The sequence below is a fragment of the Lontra canadensis genome, unplaced genomic scaffold, assembly GCF_010015895.1.
Source record: "Lontra canadensis isolate GAN:19392208 unplaced genomic scaffold, GSC_riverotter_1.0 scaffold41, whole genome shotgun sequence".
Taxonomy (NCBI): domain Eukaryota; kingdom Metazoa; phylum Chordata; class Mammalia; order Carnivora; family Mustelidae; genus Lontra; species Lontra canadensis.
This window is the reverse complement of record NW_022631035.1, coordinates 1,403,095-1,423,542: the sequence shown is the minus strand read 5'-3', so window position 1 is coordinate 1,423,542 and position 20,448 is coordinate 1,403,095. Positions and strand designations below refer to the sequence as shown.

The 20,448-nt window shown below is 62.7% G+C and overlaps 1 protein-coding gene across 1 annotated transcript in view; it reads right to left on the bottom strand.

The window, feature by feature from the left end:
• Positions 1 to 3,237: 3,237 nt before the first annotated feature.
• Positions 3,238 to 20,448, bottom strand: part of LOC116875507 (collagen alpha-1(I) chain) — a 50,407-nt gene continuing 33,196 nt past the window's right edge. Inside the window, exons 9-16 of the mRNA XM_032871072.1 lie at positions 19,883 to 20,128; positions 18,961 to 19,153; positions 18,465 to 18,740; positions 17,232 to 17,357; positions 4,809 to 4,880; positions 4,498 to 4,572; positions 4,172 to 4,309; positions 3,238 to 3,291 (exon numbers count right to left, since the gene is read on the bottom strand). Coding sequence (XP_032726963.1) covers positions 3,238 to 3,291; positions 4,172 to 4,309; positions 4,498 to 4,572; positions 4,809 to 4,880; positions 17,232 to 17,357; positions 18,465 to 18,740; positions 18,961 to 19,153; positions 19,883 to 20,128 — 1,180 coding nt within the window. The remainder of the gene's footprint in view (positions 3,292 to 4,171; positions 4,310 to 4,497; positions 4,573 to 4,808; positions 4,881 to 17,231; positions 17,358 to 18,464; positions 18,741 to 18,960; positions 19,154 to 19,882; positions 20,129 to 20,448) is intronic.

Here is a 20,448-nt window from a genome sequence, read left to right as displayed (position 1 = left end):
CCCCAGCCGTGATGGCTTCAGGCCCCAGAAATGAGCCCCTCAGGCTGATCCCCTCTTACTCTTAGGGGTTTCCAAAGTGCCAGACCCAGGCTCACAGCCCCCCATCGCCCTCCTCTCCAGCCACACCAGGCCCACCAGGGAGAAGCAGCACAGAGACAGACATCAGTGCCCTCCCCTTCCAGGGACACCAACACCCACACCAAGTGTCCTGTCCTGCCATCTGACGGTCACTCCTCTGACCACAGGCCCCATACCCCAGTGGAGGCAACTGGTGAGCCGCAGGCACCCGCAGAGCGAGCCCATGGGCAGTGGCTGGGGCCGGAGAGACGGAGCTGGGTGTGGGCCGGTGCGCAGTGGGCACAGGGAGTGAGGTCCTGACCGGGTCAGGCCTGACCAGTGGGTCAAAGCTGCCTGTTCCTCCAGAGTTCAGGGGACCCCACCTCCGTCCTCTCTTCTTCCTGGCACACAAGTGTGGCCATGGTCACCACGGGCCCTGCGCAGTCAGGGTCTGTTCCACGGCCTGCTCCCCCTTCCCGGCCAGGGCCCCCCACTCCCAGCCAGATCCCCGAGGAGAAGCCCCTCTCCACTCATCCCCTCCTCCTGTCACACCTGCTTTGCTGAACCTTTCACTCAAGCTCCGGTCAGCTGCCTCCCAGCTCCTCCCTGACACGGGGCCAGGGGTACTCCGGGGTCCCTCGCTGTGGCAGGGTGAATGGTGTCCACCCAGAGCCTCCAAACGTGGCCTGGTGTAGAGTAGGGCCTTTGCAGATGTGATTAAAGTAAGGATCCCAAGAAGAGATCCCCCTGTGTAGGCGAACCCTAAAGCAGTGACAGGCGTCCTTGTAAGGAGACGGCAGGACACACCTCATGCAGGGAAGAGGAGAGGGCCACAAGCCAAGGCATGCCGGGAGTGGCCCGGGAACTGGGGCAGAGGCGAGGCGGGGCTCTCCCCCCAGAGCCACAGACGGAACAGCCCTGTGGCCTCCAGAGCTAGGAGACAATCACGTCTACTGTTTAAAGCCACTGACTCCGTGGTCCTCTGTGATGGCAGCCCCAGGAGACTAGCACCCTTGCTGGGGGGCCCCTGTGTACCCCCTAAGGCAGGTCCTGAGACAAGAGCCCCATGGCCCCCGGGAGGTGACCCCAGAATGTGGGGATGAAGGGAAGCCTGATACAGATGCCCTGATAGGGGCTGGCATGTGGGCACCTGGGGCTGCATCCCCCAAAACACGTGGGTTAGAAATGTCCCATGAACGCTCACACCTGGGGACACCGGTGACCAGAGTGGACACGTGCTCAAGAAGCCCACACTTGCCGTGCTGGGACTGTCCCGTGGACTCGGTGGGCAGACAGGTGTCAGCAGCCTCTGCCTCTCCAGGAAACTAGCTCCTGCTCTGGGTCCCTAGTGCACCCCCTGCTCCCCGGGGAGCACCCCACATGTCATGCTAGAGAGCTCACCAGACAGACAAAGGCAAAACCAGGGCCGCCAAAACTTCCTGGAAATAATCTGATACTCGGTGCTTCCAGAGGGCAATGACGCATTCCACGTGGGCCCAGCTGAGACCCATTCTCTTGGGGGTGGCTCCCGACCTTCCCAGGCCCCCAGTCCCTTGCCCAGTGTCCCTGCTAGGACCTCTCCAGATAGCCTGTCCTGAGGGACCCACCCCGCCTGCCTCCACTTCCGCCCACACTCCTCGGGACACCCTGGCCCTTTGTTCTCACGTGTGCCTCCCACGCTGGCTCCCGCGGTGCTCCCCTTGGAGGCTCCCCCACGTCCACCCTCCTCCGGAGGACACAGCCTCCAAACGCACATCCTGGCGGCTCAGAGGAAGGGCTGGTCCAGCCCCAGTGTGGCCGGTTTACGGGCCTAGCTGGGGCTCTCACTGTGAGTGCCCAAGCCTGATTCTACACTTTACTGGAAGCAAGCAGTGTCCCCAGCCCCCTGCAGTGAGGCCATGCTGGGGGACAGAGCCTGGCCCCAGCCCCCGAGGACCGTGGGCTGTGGGCCCTGGTTCGCGTGGGAGCCACACTGGGCATCAGGACCACCCGGTGCCTCCCCCCACCCACACTCCCTACTCCACTCAATCTCCACCCTGCCAAGTCCCTCCGTCACTTCCCCCACCCCAGACAGCCCCAACCTAGCAAGGGAGGGCACCGGCCCAGGGGGACCTGCCGCTGTTACATTGGAAGGACGGGGAGAAGGCACCTTCCCAGGACGCAGCAGGGAAAGGACAGCAAGAGGGATGTAGGTTAGACCCTGGGACTGAGCAAGTTGTTGGCAAAGGACACGGGGTGCCTTCTCGTCTGGCTCCAGGAGGTCCCGCCGGCCGCACCACCCAGCGGGCTTCACCCGCCCCAGCGAGCCGCAGACTGCCGGCCCACCCACTGTGGCAGGTCCGGGCTCCGCAGTCTGCGTTTCTAATTCTAGGCACGGCTGCTGCTGCCGGTCCTGGGTCCACACCGAGAAGGCAATGTCTCCCGTTGTGCCCAACGCTTGCGGCCAGGAGCTCTGCCCACTGCCTGGACCCACCCCACCATACCCGAAGGCTGGGCAGGCCGAGGGACCCCGCACATGACCCACGTGTGGCCTGCTCTGACTGGCCGGCTGGGCCAGCCACCTGCCCCGACTCCAGAAGTCCCACGGTCGGCAGGCTGACCTGCTGACGAGGGGTGGCCCCAAGCCCCACTCTTTCGTCAGAAGGAAACATGCGTGTGCCTCTGCCCTTTCAACCCAGACAGGCAAGCCCCGCGCGCTTGGGGAGCTTCCCCTCCACCTTGTGCTGGCGGGGTGAGGACCAGCGATGGGCTGGGCGCCCCAAGGGGAGCGGACCTGAGCTTGCAGCTGGGGGCCCGTCGCAGGGGAGCCCTTCTCGCCCTCACAGCTAGGGTTGGAGGGAAACCCTCCCTTCCCAGGCCAGGCCAGGGCTGCCAGTCCAAAGTCTGCGGACGGAGGGGACTCTGTTCCCAGGGGACCCCTGTGTGCCGCTGAAGTGGGTCGCTCCTGGAAGGAGCCTCACCACCTTTCCTGCTTCCTGTCCCATGCCGGCTCGTGTGGGGTCACCCTGGGTGTACACATGCCCACATAGTGAGGAGCACACAGGGACCCCTACCCAGACTAGGCCCCCAAGATGTGGCAAACGCCCTAGAAGACTCTGTCCCTGGCCACAGGTGGGACAGGTGCTCCCCACAGCTCCAGACACCCTGGGAGCCTAGTGAGGGTGAGGGCACCGGCCAGTGTCAGCTCAGAGCCATGGGGATGCCTGTGACCACCAAGGCCTGGGGACTGTCGGGCTGCAGGGGGAGAGGGGACCACTGACACAGCTGACGTTTCCCGCCCCACACCATGTGTCTGGTGACAGTGGGTCTCGGTTCTTTGGGGCTGGGAGCCCGGGCTGCTTCCCCTCAGCCCAGAGGGGTGCTCTCTGTGTGCTTCCCGCCCCAGCTCCGTGAGGCCTCCTCGAGGCCGCCTCCGGGGAGCCAGTGTCTCTCTGCCTTTCGGGGATCCTGCGGATGTGCTCTTCCTGCTGGGCCCTGAGGCTGCAGCGGGCCTTAGAGAGCTGCTCCGGGGACACCCAGAAAGGAGGAGGCCGGCCAGGCTCGGGACTTTCCGAAAGGCTCTGAGAGGCTCCTACCCATCCAGGACAGGGCCGTTCCTGGCCCTCACACCCTCCTCTCCTCTGCGTTCCTGGGCCAGTCCAGGGGCTCTGGTAGGACTCAGACACAGAAACAGGACAGTGACACAGGGCAGGGTCACTCTAAGAGACAGTCATGGAGCCAAGGGCCCAGAGCAACCTCCATAGTACCAAGCCTCAAGTCCCAGAGCGAGGATAGGCCTCCCAGGATGGAGCCAAGGGGAGGCTGAGAAGAGTGGGGTTGGAGGGGAGAGCTGGCTTTCCCCTCTGCGTGCCGGGGACCAGCCTGGCGGCCTCCCTGACGTCAGACACGCCTGAGGTTTCAGGCCCCGGATCTGTCTGTTCCTGGAACTGACCATGTCATGGCCGGCGCTGGAGTAGAAGGCCGGTCAGAGAGAGCCAGGGATCCCAGGGAAGGAACAGCAGGGCCAAACGTGGGCAAGTGAGCAGAACTCCGGGAAAACCCCGTTCTGAAAAAGTACTCTGGGTGCTCAGGAAGCATTAGAAACACAGCCTGCTAACGAGCCTTATGAGATTACGTCGGAAGACCGATAAACACCGTCATCTGGCAGTGAAAAGCGAATTCTCTCCTTACTGCAGCTGTACTGGGGCTCGGGGTCCCCATGCCCCCATGTCTGCGGGGGTCCTGGGGGGCTTGCAGGTGCCTGGGCCAGAGACTGGCAGGCAGGAGCAGAGCGGGGTGTGGCCCCTCACCTGTGCCCCTCACGCCCAGCAGGCTGAAAGATCGTGGTTCCAGGAGCCCCTGGTCTGAGGGGTCCCCTCACCCACCCCACCCGCACTGCAGGGTCCCAGCATGCTCTGCGCCGGGGCTGCAGCCCCACTCAGGGCGCCCCAGGGCCCCCACCTGCCCCTGGAAGACCCCAGCGATTGTTTCCTGGCGCAACTGGAAGCCGGGGTCAGCTGGAGGCCAGGGCAAGAGCTGGACGGGGGTGCGGGTGGGAGGCCCTGGGGCCCCCGGAGGGTTGGGGGTGGCCCGGCCAGCCCGGGAGCCACAAAGGGCAGAGAGAGTGCAGGGCTGCGGCGAGCTGCCAGAAGGCCTCCAGCAATGTGGTTTCAATCTAATTGTCCCAAAATATTGTTACAGCACGAACCACGTGCCATCCACTCACCTGCAACTAATCAGCAGCAAAGCTACTGAATAAATCGGTTCCACACCCGTGGGGCTGGGCAGCCCAGCGCGCGAACCCGGGCACCCAGGCCAAGGCCACCGCCGCTGGGGCCTGCTTCCTGTGGGGGGCGAGAATGGCCCGGACAAGGGGGCACCCGCAGCGGCTCCTCCTCTCTCTGGGACGCCCACCCTGACTCTGGAGGGTAGAGCAAGAAGGGCCAGGCCAGACCCTCAGGTCACAGCCTGTCCAGGCCTCAGAGAGTCGGCCGGGGAGCTGGGGTCACGCTGGGGCCGAAGCCAGCTCAGCCAGGGTCCGCCTGGGCCTGAGGAGGCCTCAACGGGCTCTCTCCACCCGGACTGCGCCCTCCCGAGACCGTGACCGTGGGGACCTTGCACACTCACAACCATGATCACATATCTGCCTCCCAAGCCACCAAGCCTTTGGGGAAATATGACTTGGGGGACACCATCCAATGCTCAAGGGCGCTGAGGGTGCCCTGCTTGGCCAACAAAGAGACGGAGGGTTGCAGAAGACCTCGGACATGTGGGAGTCCGTTGCGGGCACCTCGAGCGCGGCCTGCCAGTCAGACCAGGCACAGGCCCTCTTGGAAGGGAGTTCGAGGCCCAGGCCTTGGGCTCCGGGGAGTCGACAAAGCAGAATACTGGGGCCTACGGCTCCTTCCCCAGGACGGTAACCATGACCTCCACAGATCTGCCCCTGCGGGTTGTTTGACGGTGGTCGGACAAGGACCCGTCTTCCAAGGAAGCCCACACTCCCAGGTTGCAGGTGGGCGTATCTTTTGGGGGGATGGGGAGTGGGGTTCTCGTTGACCCCCCTACATAGAGACGGCCTCCCCTGGACCCCACCCTTGAGAGGCCGTATTCCGAGTCAGGTCAGACAAGTAAGTGCTTGTACTACAGGCATTCTCCCAGCCCCGGCTCTAGGTTCTTCAGAAATGAAATGGGGAAATGAGGCTCTGAGAGGTTAAGCATCTGCCCTGAGGCAGCACAGCCTGGAAACAGTGGCGCCGCCTCCTCCTGCAGGACGCGGTGAAGCCTGAGAGTGACCCTGTGGCTTTGTTCCAGCAGGGGCTCAGTCACGGGCATCCAAATGCCCCGTGGGGGCCGCGAAGGGGAGCTTGGTCCTGGAGCCCCACCAGGACCCTGCGGCACAGGCCCGCATGGACACCGATACTCCTCCTACAGACCCCGTGGGGCGACTTCCGTGCAGCCTCCATGGCCCGGGAAGGGGGCTGCGGGCCCAACACCAGCCCCCGTGGGGGTAGGGGACGGGCCCTGACTCAGCCTCGCATTCCTGCGGCAGCCCGTGGGCCAACAGAGCACCCCGAAACTGGAACTGTGGGGACCCTATAGACGAGGCCCAGCCCACGTCTATGCCTATGGGGTCGCCCTTCCCCAGCCGTCTCTGAAGAAGAACGAAGTGGGCAGAGTTGCTTTTCGGCTGCTGGGAAGCCAGGCAGGCCTGGCAGGGACTCCGATCCTCAGAGGGATGGGGCAGGGAGAGGGAGAGCCCAGGGAGACTCTCACCAGGCCCTTTCCTCTATAAATCGTTGTTTTCATGTGCTAAAGCATGCATAACAGATAATTGCACCATTTTAACCATTTTTTAAAAGATTTTATTTATTTATTTGACAGACAGACATCACAAGTAGGCAGAGAGGCAGGCAGAGAGGGGGGAAGCGGGCTCCCTGCTGAGCAGAGAGCCCGATGTGGGGCTCGATCCCAGGACCCGAGACCCTGACCTGAGCTGAAGGCAGAGGCTTTAACCTACTGAGCCACCCAGGCGCCCCTTAACCATTTTTTTAAGTAAGCACCCAACATGGAACCCCGCGCAGGGCTTGAACCCACGACCCCGAGATCAAGACCTGGGGCCAGGGGCGCCTGGGTGGCTCAGTAGGTTAAACCCTCTGCCTTCGGCTCGGGTCATGGTCCCAGGGTCCTGGGATCGAGCCCCGCATCGGGCTCTCTGCTCAGCAGGGAGCCCGCTTCCCCCTCTCTCTGCCTGCCTCTCTGCCTACTTGTGATGTCTGTCTGTCAAATAAGTAATAAATAAATAAAGGTTTTGTCTCCGTTCCCTGTCCTGGACCAGAGGGGAATCCAGGAAGGTGGGAAACGCAGGGGAGCTGCAACAGGTGGGTAGGGGACCTGAAAGGCCACACTCACAGCCCAGGCCAGTAGTAGCTCTGAGCTGAGGCCAGTAGTAGCTCTGAGCTGCCAGGGGCCCTGTGGGCAGTGGTGTGGGGGCGCTCTGACCCCCCCGGTTGCCCGGAGTCTGTACCAACCTGTATCTCAGTCCCAGCTCTGACACCCTCCCCTCCACCCCTGCCCAACCCGGCCCAGTGGTGTATCCAGCTCTCTGTGCCTCGGTTTCCCCATCCGTCCAAGGCGGCGAGAACAGGATCTACCTCTCTGGAGGTTCCTGAGTGTGGAGGCAGGTGCAGCACGGGGTTCCTCGTCAGTAACCTTGGCCTCAGGACACACAGCTCCCCTCTGGGGAAGAAGGTCCTAGCCCCTCCAGCACCCAGCCCAGGAGTCTCCGGGACCCTGTCCACACAGTCTGGCTTATCTCCTCCTAAAATGCTCCGAGGGCCTCAGGGCAGAGCGAGCTCACAGCCAGCACAGAAGTGGATCTGGCCGCCTGGAAACAGGCCCGGGGCAAGGTGGGGAGCAGGGGGCACAGGCTTCTCCCTCCCTCACTGCCTGCCCCTCCCTGGGGGCAAGGGTGCAGACTTGGAGGGGCTGACCTGCGGCCCAAGGCTCTGTCCAGCAGGGGGCCCTCTGTGTTCTGCCATCACCCTGGCCTTTCCCGAGGGGGGTGGGGGGGCTCTTTCTTGGTCCAGCATAAACCACTGGCTCTGCGCCTGGGGTGTGCCCCGTGTATGCATCTCACCTGACTTGCAGAGCCCAGCACGAAGGTCTGGCCATGCTGGTCTGTCCCGACCATGGACCGCAGGGGCCGAGGTCACTGGAGTCTACTGTCTCACCCTGGGCGGGCCGAGGAGGCACTTGGAAGGAGTTCGTGGGGGTGCTTGTAGACGAGGGGAGCAGCCCAAGCAAGTGATCGCAAGGAAGGTGTGGGTACCTGTGGGGCCATGGGGAGCCTGCTTGGGATGCCTGGCCTTCCACACCGTTCCTAGGGCGGATGAGACTTGGGCCGCCGAGAGAGGCTGCTTCTGGGGGTCCGGCCTGTCAAGGATGAGGCAGGGGCTCACGACGGGACCCAAGGCCCTGGCCTCCCCGCTCTGGGCTTCCCGGATCACCCCAGCTGCCGTCCAGACCCCAGAAGTTTGGAAAGGCCTGGCATTTCCAAAGGACGGATTGGCCTCCCCCAGGCCAGGCTGCCGGGCATGTCCACAGATGACCCTGCAAAGTTTCTTTAAAATGCATAACTTTGGGGCACCTGGATGGCTCAGCGGGTTAAGCCTCTGCCTTCAGCTCAGGTCATGATCCCAGGGTCCTGGGATCGAGCCCCACATCAGGCTCGCTGCTCAGCGGGGAGCCTGCTTCCTCCTCTCTCTCTGCCTGCCTCTCTGCCTGCTTGTGATCTCTGTCTGTCAAATAAATAAATAAAATCTTAAAAAAATAAAATAAAATAAAATAAAATAAAATAAAATAAAATAAAATGCATAACTTCTTTGAGCATGTCTTAGAAAAAATAAAACCAACACATCACGCTTCCGACTTCACAGATATGCTTGGGACGAGATCAGGTGGAAAAGCTCGTGGACTGAACGGTGGTTCGGGGTCCGGACACACTGAGGTTCAAGGCGTGGCCCCCCTTTCCCGCCACGCAGGGGCCTGGGTGAGGAGAGGGGAGAGGCTGGGCAAGGCAGGAGCTGTCTCTTAGGGCCTGAGGGAGCCCCTCCAACCTCCCTCTCGACGCTCCAGGCTAGCCCTTCCCCGTCCTGCAGGTTTTCCCGTCTGTCGTAGCCGGGGCAGGCCGGCCAGAGGCTGGGCGGTGACTCCTAGCTGGCCGGGGCCCACCTGCTCTGCTCCCTGCCCGGGGGGCAGAGTGAGAAGCCTGACCAGACTCCAGCACGGATGGGAAACCCCACCCCAGGGCCCGCGGCGGGACAGGTGTGGCGGGCGGCAGGCTCCCTCCCACACCCACGCCGGCCTCGGGCCAGGGCGGCCGAGCCCAGCCTGGCAGCTTCCCCTGGCAGACGCCATAGCCACGGCTCCCTGGGCCCAGGACCCAGAATGCAGGCCAGAGTCCCAGGCCCTCAGCAGCAGGGGGCGGGGGGGCAAAGGGGTGGGCAAAGGGGGGAGGTGGGGAGCCGCTGCTTTGACGGCAATGCTGGAAACTGGGGCTCCGGCTCTCTTCAGACCCAGAAGCCGCGCCCTGCAGCCTGCTCCCCGCCCCCCCCCACAGGGCTAGGTCCAGGCCCTGAGGGGAGGGGGCGGATCTGTCAGTTTCCCCACACCCTCTCTGGTGGAGGGGGCTCGGACCTCTTTAGGAGTGGGGGGTGTCCCTCCCAGGGACATGGGGGGCTGCTTGGAGCACCCCATCAGCCTCACCCAGGCATAGTGGCCCTGATTCCTCCTCTGTCCCCTCCTTCCGTTGGACCCAGGCACCAGGCTGGTCCCGGGGTTAGCTGGGGAGGGGTGGGGCAGGGTCCAGGCCGCTGTCAGGAGAGGCCTGTCCTGCTAGGCCAGGGTCGGGGGGGACGCAGGGACACCCAGCCTCTCCGCAGCGGACGGAGTCCTCAGGGAGGCAAGGTTCCTAGGAACCAGGAACAAATTCCTGGCAGAGCAAAGAGCAGAGGCTCTGGGGCGAAGCCAGGCAGGCGCGGTCTGGGGGACTGTAGAGTAGGACTTGGGAATGTTGCGTGGAGCAGGGGGGTGGGAGATGGCCAGTGCCTGCTGGCACTGGGGTGCAGAGGGCTGTGCCCTATGCCAAGCCCCGCTGCCAGCCTCCCCACTCTGGCTGGGGGACTCTGCTCCTGTTCTTTGGCCTCATGGAGACATGGTAACAGCCATCCTGAGGGGGAGGCAAGACCCGGGTGATGGGCTCAGAGCCCCCCCCCACCCCAGCCCACTGCCGCTGTCACACAGGATGCCGAGTCCTGGATTCCGGGCCCACCCTTCATCGGAGAAACACGGTTCTTGTCTTGAGCTTGCTGACCACAGCCAAGGGATGGACACACGGATGCAGGGGTGCCTGCTGGCTCAGGGGGACCAAGGGAGCCTGGTGCCATGAGTGAGGCGCACCTAAGAGTGGAGGGAGGCAGAGGGGACGTCCTGACCAGGAAGAGGCCCGATGCGGGGAGGCCAGCCCAGCCAGCCACGGTTGGACATCTTTGACTGGGCTTGGAGGGGTGGGGGGTCGCGATGCGAGCTCTTAGGAACAGGCTGTCTGTCTGTCCGCCTGCCTGGAGCTCCCAGGCCCCAGGGACAGCTGAGGCTGCAGGGAGCAGATGGGCCGGACCCAGAGCCCTGTCCCTGCCCCAAGCCCCCTGCAGACCCATGAGGCGCCCCCCCAACCCGACCCCTTGCAGGATCTCACGCACAGGAAAAGCAAATTAAAGGAGGAAAAGCAAAGTCTGGTGAGCGGGCCTGGAGGCCTGTGCAGCCGGTGGGGGAGGCTGAGGGACTCTGCAGGCTGACTGGGGTCTCAAGGAGCAGAAGAAACGAGGCCGCAGCCAGCCGGGTGACTCATGAGCAAAGGCCACCAAGGAGGGTCCGTGGTGTGAGCTGCCTCATGAAAATGCAGAAGGCCCTGTGGCTGCGGGGGCGCTGCCCGGGGGCTGACTGTGGCCTCCCCCAGGGACGGAGCTCCTTGTCCTCAGGGGCACCAAAGAGCCTGCCCAGAGCCTTGGAGTTTGGGGCACAGAGGCGGGGGGTCCCCAGCAGTCCACACCAGCCCACAAGCCCCAGACCCTCTCTGAGCCCGGTTTCTCTTCTGCGGTTTGCTCTTGGCTGGAGAGAGAGACACGCGCTGGTGGCTGTCACACTCTCAGGCCCCTGTAAGCCCTCCCCGTGGGCGGGAGCAGCCCCTCCCCCGCAAGCGTGCAGAGCGGGGCTGGGGCACTGGTGCGGGGCGTCAGCCAGGGGCCTGGAGCTGGAGGCCGAGTGAGGACCTCACCCCCTCCATCCCCAGGGGCTGCTGCAGGGGAGAAGCCAGTGGGCTTAGGGCCCAGCTCCCTGCTTCCCCATGGGGGCCTTTGCTCTGCGTTTATATTCCCGCGCCCCTGCTTTCTCATCTGCGGAATGGGGAGCAGAAGGACACCTTCCTCTGGGCGTCGCCGTGGGTAGTGAAGCAGGCGGGGTCACCTTGAGCCGATCTGTCACCAGCTTCTCCTGAGTTTTAGTCTTTCTTGGCCTCAGTTTCCTGTTTAAAAACGAGTTAAGGGGCTCCTGGGTGGCTCAGCAGGTTACGCGTGCGACTTGGTTCCAGCTTGGGTTGTGATCTCAGGTGCAGAGCTGGAGCCCCTCCGCACTCCCCTGGGAAGTCTGCTTGGGATTCTCCCTCTCCCTCTGCCTCTGCCCGTCGCCCACCCGTAGCACTCTCCTTCTCTCGAAAATAAACAGACAAACAAATAAATGATAAAAATAACCCCGGGGCCCCTGGCTGCCTCAGCCTGTAGACCTGCGACTCGATCTGGGGGTTGAAGTGCGAGACCCATGTTGGGTGTTGGGTGCAGAGGTTACTTAAAAATAAAATGTTTATTGGGGTACCTGGGTGGCTCAGTGGGTTAAGCCTCTGCCTTTGGCTAAGGTCACGATCTCAGCGTCCTGGGATCAAGCTCTGCATCAGGCTCTCTGCTCCGCTTTCCCTCTCCCTCTGCCTGCCCCTCTCCCTATTTGCACCCACTCTCTCTCACACACACACACACTCTCCCTCTCAAATAAATAAATACAATCTTTTTAAAAAAATTTTAAAATGAGTTAATGACAGCAAACTCCTGGTGTGCATATTTGAGACAGGATTTTGTAACTACCCTGGTTTCCCCTTCAAGGGCCTCCTGGAGAGCGTCAAGGCCATCAGCCCTCAGGGTTAAGGACAGGTGTCCAGAGGCTGTGAGCACTCCTTTCAGGTGCATTTGAGTAACAGAACCACCCCCTCATCAACACTGCGGTCGCCAGAGCAGTGGCTGTTCGGGCCCCGGAAACCAGGGCACACGCTAAGATCCACGAAGTCCTCGTTGCAGGCTGGGCGCTGCCTGAGGGCCCCGGGAGAGATCTTCCTGTAAGGACATACAAATAAAATGTATTTGTGTATACTGATTCTGTATCCAACAGCTTTTTGTTTTTTAGTTTTTTAAGTTTATTTATTTAAGTAACCATCTACACCCAACGTGGGGCTCAAACCCACGACCGCGAGATCAAGAGTCACCACCCCCTCCCAGTAGCTCTTTTTAAACAGATGCCGTGGCATCTTCTCCCTCTCCTCCCTTTAAAGCAAATCTCTGAACCACTTGGGAGTTGGTTGTAGGTGCTATGACCGTGTCCTGCACACCTGGCCGTCCGTCGGGCAGGCATCGAAAAGGCGGGCTGCCGATGTCCAGGAAGGGCTTTCACGCGTCATCGCACCCAGGAGACCAGCTGGCACCAGCTACCGGGTCCCGCTCTGCTCCTGGTCCCTGGTTCTGTCCATAGTCCCAGACAGCAGACCCCCCAACCCTGAGGGTCCGGGACACTGCCCGGGCCTCGCACTGTGATTACTTGTCCCATTTCTCTAACCGCCTTCCCTGTAAAAGAGACGCCCCTGCTTCCGTCTTCCTCGCCACTGACCTTGGACAGTCTCCAGAGTGCTCGTTTTGCACTACGTCCTCCGATTCAGGTTTCCCCTCGTCGGACCTATGGCTCGATTCAGGGTAGGTATCCTGGACGAGAGCAGAAACCCCGCTCCCCAGTGCGGCTGGCCTCCCGCCACGGGCACCGTCAGCCACACCCAGGTCCCAACGAGAAGGCTCCCTGATGTGGCACCTGCTATGTCTCCTCTGAGCTGCCCGGGGGGCAGCAGGGAGGAGGCGGGACCCAGGAGGGCTAGAGGTAAAGGGCAGAGAGCCTGAGGTGTGGGGCTCAGGGTTCCCTGGAGGGCTGGGAGCAGAGCAGCACCAGGAGAAATCCCTTTACCTCAGCAGAGTCTCAAGGAAGATCCAAAGGGTGTGGGGCAAGGGGCCTCGGGGCACAGGATAGGACCTCCGAGGGGCTGTGTCCAGCGGGGAAGACAGGAGCAGCCTGACCTCTCCCTCTCTCTCTCTCTGCAGCCACTGGTACCCAGAGAGGAGGATGAGGATGAGGGGCTGGGGAAGTGACGACATCCCTGACTTCCCAAGCTCTTCTCTGACGGAATCCCAGAGGTGGTGAGGCTGGCGGAGAGGGGAGCCCCTGCCAGGTCTGAGCCCCTGGGTGTGGGGGCTCAGAGGGCCTCTGGTAAGGCCTCTGCGTTGCTGCTCTGGCTCTCCCAGTACGTGAGGTACGCTGTGCCGCACCAAGTTCTAGGACATCAGATCAGCGTGTGGTTGGCATCTGCCAGGGCCCCTCAGGCCCACCCAAAGACAGCCCCGGGAACACCTGCTGCAGGATGGAGGGCAGAGGAGGGGAGGGCCGGGACAGGGGACAGAGGCACTCCTGGAGCCCGGGGAGAGCAGAGTCGGGAGCCCTCTTCCCCCCCATCCTGGCCCCACTCACCCAGGGGAGGTGGCCCTGATACCAGGGGAGCGGCAGCAACCCCCCCAGGGTCGGAGCAGTGCACAGCGGGGCAGGAGCTGGGCGTGCAAGTCAGGCCCATTGGCCCCAGGAACTCAAATCGATAAACAAGCATAGAGCAAATTCCATTTCAATGAAAACATCACCAAATGGCAGATTCCCAAGCCCTGGGATGGGGGTCTGAGAGCGCATGGCCCCAGCTGGGCTCACTCACCCACCTGTCAGCATCGGCCCAATGGGAAGGGGAGTGCATTCCGCTGTCCAGCCTGGTTCCCGCGTCTCCACAGCAGACCAGCGCCACCCGTTTGAACGTCCACTGTGTTGCTGGGCCGGGCTGGGGTTGAGAGGACCAAGGGCCACTAGGCCGGGACCCTGGGTATGGTTTGTGGATTGTTAAGGTTCCTGGCTACGTGTGGGTTTAGGAGGCAAGAGAAAGGCTGGGTCCGGGAGGCGGTGGGGGGGGGAGGGAGCGGCAATGACACATGAGGGACAAGGCTGAGAAGGGGACTTTAGTGAGAGAAGAGACGTGAGGGGCAGGATGGGCGGGACTTGGTGTAACCTGAGGTTAGGGGTGGGAAGAAGGGGCTCTTATAGTCCTCTGCTCCGCAGTCCACACTCTTACCATACCGCCCCCCGCAGGGTGCCTGGGGATGTCCTCGGGGGGGGGCTCTGCCTGGACAATGCCCCAAAGCCCACGGAGACTTCTCGCCAGCTTTCCTGAGGCCAGGACACCATTTCCCACAGTGACTAGAATGGGCCCAGCCTGGGTGCGCGGAGGCCCCCGGTCATGGTAGGTGATCCCAAGCCCAGGAAGCCCGGGTCAGCTGGGTGGCTCGGGGCCATGGACACAGCCCCAGGTGGGAGGAAGGGCCCATGGAGGGCCCTGCTGGGATGACGAGCTGTGTCTTGGACAAAGGCAGCCTTCCCCATCAGATGGACCTGGTTCAGTCCTGCTGTGTGGCCTTGGGCAAGCGACTAAACCTCTCTGTGCACCTGTCTTCAAGTTTAACAGTTATTTCCACGGCAGGCCGGCTGTGGAGACCCACAGTGCCAATGTTGTAAATGCGGCAAGGACAGGACAGGGCAGCTCGGCAGTGGTCTTAGCGGGCCTGGGGCTGGCAGTGTGGTGGCCCACCCGAAGACCAGCAAGCCCACGGAGGGGTCAGCATGGCTAAGGGTGAACAGAGGATGGCCGAGGGGGGCCACAGGTGGTCTCTGCACCTGCCAGGTGAGTGGAAAGGCCTGTCCAGCTGGGGCAGACAGCTGGGAGCTGGGTTCCTGAAGCCCAGCAGGGCTTCTGCTGTTCTTGCTGCCCTGCTCCCACCTTCTGCCCCCATCTTTGCCCCTCCCCCACCATCTCAGCCCGGCTCTCCCAGCTTCCTGTTGGTCCCATTGCGACAGCATGGAGGTGCTGGGGAGGCCTGGTCGGCGGGCTGGGCGGCATCCCAGGCCCCTGACCCCGGTACTGACCCTGCAGCCCATCCAGGGTCCTGGGTGGTAGTTGGACTGGCCATGTCAGAGCCATCCACAGAGCTTGCTGGTCACCCCCAGGCCTCTCTCCAGGGTAGGGCCTGGGCATCTGGGTTTTCACCAGGGACCCTGGAGGGCCCCTGCACGGTCACATCCTTCGGAAGGCACTGAAGACCAGGCAAGGCCACCTGCTGTCCAAGATCCTGCTGGGGAGCCCACCACGGGCACTGGGCCCGCCTCGCCCTTGGGCAGCTGAGCCCTGATGTGCGGAGGCCTGCTCTGCCACAGACTTAACTCCCCTCACCACCCGCGCCGGACAAGGCCCACCTGGCCCACAGCCCGAAGACCAGAGAGAAGGGGCCGGGCCTCTTTACAGGATGGAGGAGTCCGGGGGAAGGTTTCAAAGTACCAGGCACCCTCTGCTGGAGTGGACCTATGAGACCACCGTCACTTGTCTCCAGATGGGGGCAGGTGGCCCTGCTCCCCACCCCAGCCCCTGGCCACCCTCCCCTGCCTCTCCTCCTGGGCTCCCAAGGGCCTCCTTCACCCCCAGCCTGGAGGTCTCTGGGCATCCAGTCGGGGTTCCCTTTCCCCTCCTCCACAATTCCTTTGTGAAGGACGTCCTTGGTGTCCCCAGGAAGTACTCCAGACGCCCCCATGAGACCCAGGTCACACAGCAAGAGAGCCAGGATGGGGGGTGCAGGGTGGCCCGGCTGCTTCAGAAGCACCCTCACGCCTGCCCTGGCTCCGCTGGCCCCCCGGGCAGCTCAACCCCTAAATTGAGGGAGGGATTCCCAGCTCCTCAGAAGGCTCTCGTCATGCTAATGGCTTTCCAGGGGTCCCTGTGCATCCAGGCCCCCGACTCCCAACTGGCACGATTAGCAGTGAGTTCAATGCCAGGAAAATTATTAATATCCATCCTCAAGTTTACTTCTGGGGAAGTTTGCCAATTAATTCTGCAAACCAAGGCAGCCAGAGTAAAAGGGAGAGGCAGGCAGGGACCCAGGACAGTCCTGGTGAGAGGTGCAGGGGAAGCGGGTATAGACGCCGTCATCCTCAGGAGACTGGAGGGCGCAGACACAGCAATTAGGAGCCCCCCCAGCTCCTACCCACCCATGGCCACTGGCAGGTGGCAGGAGGGGCAAAGCTGTCCTAGTCTTCTGTGCCATGGCTCCTAAAGTGTGTGTGTGTGTGTGTGTGTGTGTGTGTGTGAGCACGCGCGTGCACACGCGTGCACGTGCTGTGGGGGTTGGACTGGGAGCCCCAGCTCTCAATAGTCTATAGGTGTGAACAACAACCACGCTGACAGTTTAGCACCAGGTCTGACTGGCAGGAGCTGGTGGCCTTGGGTCCTGTGACAGCCAGGGCCACACAGTGTTTTGGGTTTTCCAAAGTCTTGATGGATGGTCCCCAGTCCTGGTCCTTCCTGTGCTTTCTTTCTCCCTTTTGTGCAAAGCCAGGCCCCTCCACTTCAATGCCGGGTCCCACCCTGGCAGCCTTGGCTCCCCCACCTCTCACTGGTCCCCTGTCCCTGCTCTTGCCTTGTCCCACAGTCTGGGCGTGGGGTGGGCAGGGTCCGAGTGCTGCAGAAGGAACCAAGGAGACACCCATGCAGGGGCTGTCTGGGCCCCCAGGCCTCGGCATCACAGAGAGTCTCAGCGGGAGTCGGGGGACTCTCCAGAGGCTTCAGGAACCGGAATGTGATCCACACACAGGGGAAAGAGAAGGGGGGCAGAGCCACAGGGGGCTCCCGACAGTGGGGGGAGGGGACAGGAGTTCTAAAGGCACCAGGCAGGCTCCCTCTGGACCTGAGGAAGCGGCCCTGCTTCCCATGGGATGAGCGGGGGACCACCATGCCAAGACCCCAGGGCCCTGGGGGGCAGTCCTGCCCAGCAAGCTTCCAGATGTCTGGCTCAGGAATGCTGCCCCCAGCCTGCTCTGCAGTGTCCAGAACAGAAGGGCAAAGCCTCCAAGTGACTTTTCTCCGCTTTTTAAAGGCAGCCCAGAATATTCCACTTCTGCCAGCCCAAGGCCTGGCCTGCCGCTGCCCGTGCCTCTCCATCTCCTGCTGCTCCCAGCCCACTTCAGCCAGGCCATGCCTGTCCTGCCACCAATGCCCCAGCTGCCCCCATCAGGCCCCAAAAGTTCTTAAAAAGGTAAATTAAAATAAATTGCATTTCGAAATCACGAGGAGGGGCGATGGTATCGCCTTTAGTGCATAACAGCCACTAATGAAGTCTAGTCCTCGTAGCCTTACTCGCCTGGAGACCGGTTCAAGTCCCGCTGTGCACGCAGGCTGGGGGATGCGGGTCCTGGCCACGCACCTGGCGCAACGGCAGCGGGGATACATCGATGCGCAGAGACAGAGGCTTCGGGAAAGTCCTGGAGGCGACAGGTAGAGCCCCTGCCTCCTGAGGGATGGGTCGGCGGCCCTGGAGAGGCCTCTGGGCCTGAGGTGGGGGTGGGGAGAGCGGAGACCTCCCCACTCTCCCTCCTGCAGAGAAGGCGAATGCAAACACAGCAGCCCCTCCACACTCACCCCACGCCCCCGGCACAGGGGAGCAGAGTGGGACAGGCCTGGCAAGCAAGGCTCATGCCAGAGGCCCAGATCGGCCGCATGCCCCAGGCCTGGGAGCAAGCCTGGCTTTTCCGGGCCCCTCCCGGGCATGGCCACTTTCCGGGGCTTCTTGCAGCTCTATGGGAGGGTCTGGGAGGGCGAGAGTCCCCTCCTCTTTCTACACTTGCCCTGGGAGTCTGCAGGGCTGAGGCCGAAGGCAGAGTAAGGGCTGCGGTGGGCAACAGAGCTCCCCAGTCTCCTCTTGGCGGGCAGGTGGACAGGCGCTGCGGCCCTCCCAAACCCTCTGTTCATCGTCGCGGTTGGAACAAGACCATGTGCCCAACCGAGCGAGAGAGAGAGAGAGAGAGAGAGAGAGACTAAAAGCCAGCCAGTGCCACTTGTACCACTTGTGCTGAACTCCATCCCCAGCGCCCCCCGTCCCAGCCCCCAGGGCCGCGGCCCATTAATCTTTAACTGCCTCTGGGCTAGCGCTGACCCCGAAAGCAAACAGGAATAGGATTCCTGGGGAAGGGACACTCCGGTTAGGGGCGGGGGCGGAAGGCTCCACCTCATGCCCCCAGCGTCGCGCCCCACCGAGGCTGGAGAAGGGCCCTATCTCCCCAGTTCTGAGCCCTGCGGGACCCCAGCGCAGAGGCAGATTTCCGAGCCGGATTAGAAGCCCAGCAGGGAGTCGAGGCAGGGGCCGGGGCAGGAGCAGGGGCGGCGGTCCCCGCTCTTTGCCGAGGTCCCCGCAGCAGCCTGGGGGCAAAGGCGTCCCGGCAGAAAGCGGGGGAGGGGGCGCTTCCTCCAGAAATCCGCTGGGCTATTGTTAACACTTTCCGAGGCCAGGGAATTTTTCCAGGAGGTTGTGACAGCCCCAAATAATAATAATAACGCCCCTCCCCCAGCAGCAGGAATTCTGGAGAAAACAGCTGCTGCCGCGATCCGGCCGAGAAAAAACCAGGTCAGGCGCCGCGAAGATCTAATTTAAGGCGCGCACCGGCATCCGCAGCCGCCCGCGGCACGCACCGCCCTCGCGCCCGGGTGCGCGGTTCGCGGCCCGGCAGGACCAGGGCGCGCGCCGGGCCGGCCGCGTCGTGGCCCGAGTCTCGGCGAGGCCCTGCCCTGCGGGGCTGTCGCGGCGGCCCGGAGGACGACCCCGGAAGGGGGACCGGGCGCCGGCAGGCGCGGGGCTCCCTCGGTGCTCCACAAAGCGGCCCGTCCGTGGGGGAGGGGAAGGAGCAGGACCCGCCGCCGCCGGGAGAGCGGAGCCGACCTCAATCAGAAGTGACAGCAGCAGGGGCCGCGGGCGCGGGCGGGCCGGGCCGGCCGGGCCACCAAGCCCCATCCGCGCCCCTGTCTCGCGCGGGCCACACGGGGCGCCTTTCTCCGCGGGGCGCAGAGAGCGCGGGCTCCGGGGCGGGCTCAGACGCGGCGGGGGGCGGGCTGGGCCTGGAAAGTTCTTGGAGCTGACGCCCACTCCCCGCGGGCCGTACGGGTCCGGGCTGGAGGGCGCAGCGGGTCCGCCAGCGCTGGTCGTCCCGGAGCGCAGGCGTTTCGCACGCGGTGGCCAGGCCCCGCAGCTCCCGGTCCCCAGTGTCCCGCGGAGGGTCCTGCGCGGAGCCGCTGTCCTGGCACACGCTCCGGCTCCCCCGGGTGCTCCGAGGGCCCGAGACTCTGGAGTCGATTCTGGGAATTTCGACGTTTCCAGGGTTAGGGCTGGCGGAGCCGAGCGGAGGCCACAGGGGACAGAAGGCCTGCAGCTCCGGGTGTCCCCCCCACTCCCGCCCTGGGTGTGAGTTCCTGTCTCTGGGGCACAAATCAACAAACAAATAATTCTCGGTATTTCCCAAACTGGGGATCCGAGGCGGGGGCGAGGGTGTGGTGTGAGAAGGAAGGATGGAGGGAGGAGGGGACAGGGTCGAACCAGCTGGGTTTTTTTTTACTTTAAAAATTATATATTTTATGTCACAATCGCTTTTCGTTAAGACCACAAACATCCAATTTGGCTTGGCGTAATAAAATCAGCCGGAGCTCCCTTAAACGGAGCCATTCCGGTGAATGAAGTTGTGAAATCCAATCTATTGTATCCATAAAGGAGAATGCTTTCGTTGTAAATTCCGGCTATCAGGCAGCCATACCTGGGGCCTGCCTCCCCTCCGGATTTGCTACTTGAAGGCTTATCAAATTACTTCAAAATGTGGGGCTACCCTCTCCATATCTCATGGCAACAAAAATTAAATATGGCAACATTTCTTTTAATAGTAGGAAAAGGTCAGGTAGAACCCCCATAACAAGGGGGTATAATTAAAAAAAGACTTTCCCCCTCAACCTCTCCTCTGTTAGGAAGCGCCGTTACTATTTCACCAATTAATTCGAGTTTCTAAAATAATCCAAACGGGCCAAGTCTTCCTTCACGTCCTCTTCAGCTCCGAGGCTGCAGAGCGTCTAGGGCACAGCTCCCGGGTGGATCGCACTTGGGCCCAGAAGACCTCGACGGCCGGGACACCCGGACCTCCGGTCCCTCTGGTGCTGGGACCTCTTGGCTCAGCCCCAACCGACAGCCGCGTCCCTGCCCGCAGTCTGCGTACCTGGGCCACAGAAGTGCCTGGGAGTCCCGCTCGCTCCTTCCGGCACTTGTGCCGGGCCCTGAGGCCTAGCACGCTGTGGGTCGGGCAGTCTCTGCAGTGGCCTCCGCAGTGGCCGGGCCAGACAAAGGAGTCGCTCAGGAGGGGTTAATCCACCCCCAACCCTTCTCCATCCCCACCCCACACCCTCCTGGGGCAGCGTGGGGCAAGGAATGGGGAACACCCTGGTAGTATTGATCTGGTTGGCAAACGGGGTCGGGGTCTGGGCTGCTGTTCCTTGCATGGGGGTCCCGGGTCCCAGGCCCTCGCGGTCCAGACCACACCCTCCCCCTGTGACACCCTCCACGTCTGAGAATTAACTGACTCCAGGCTTGGGCCAGGGGCATCGTGCGCTGG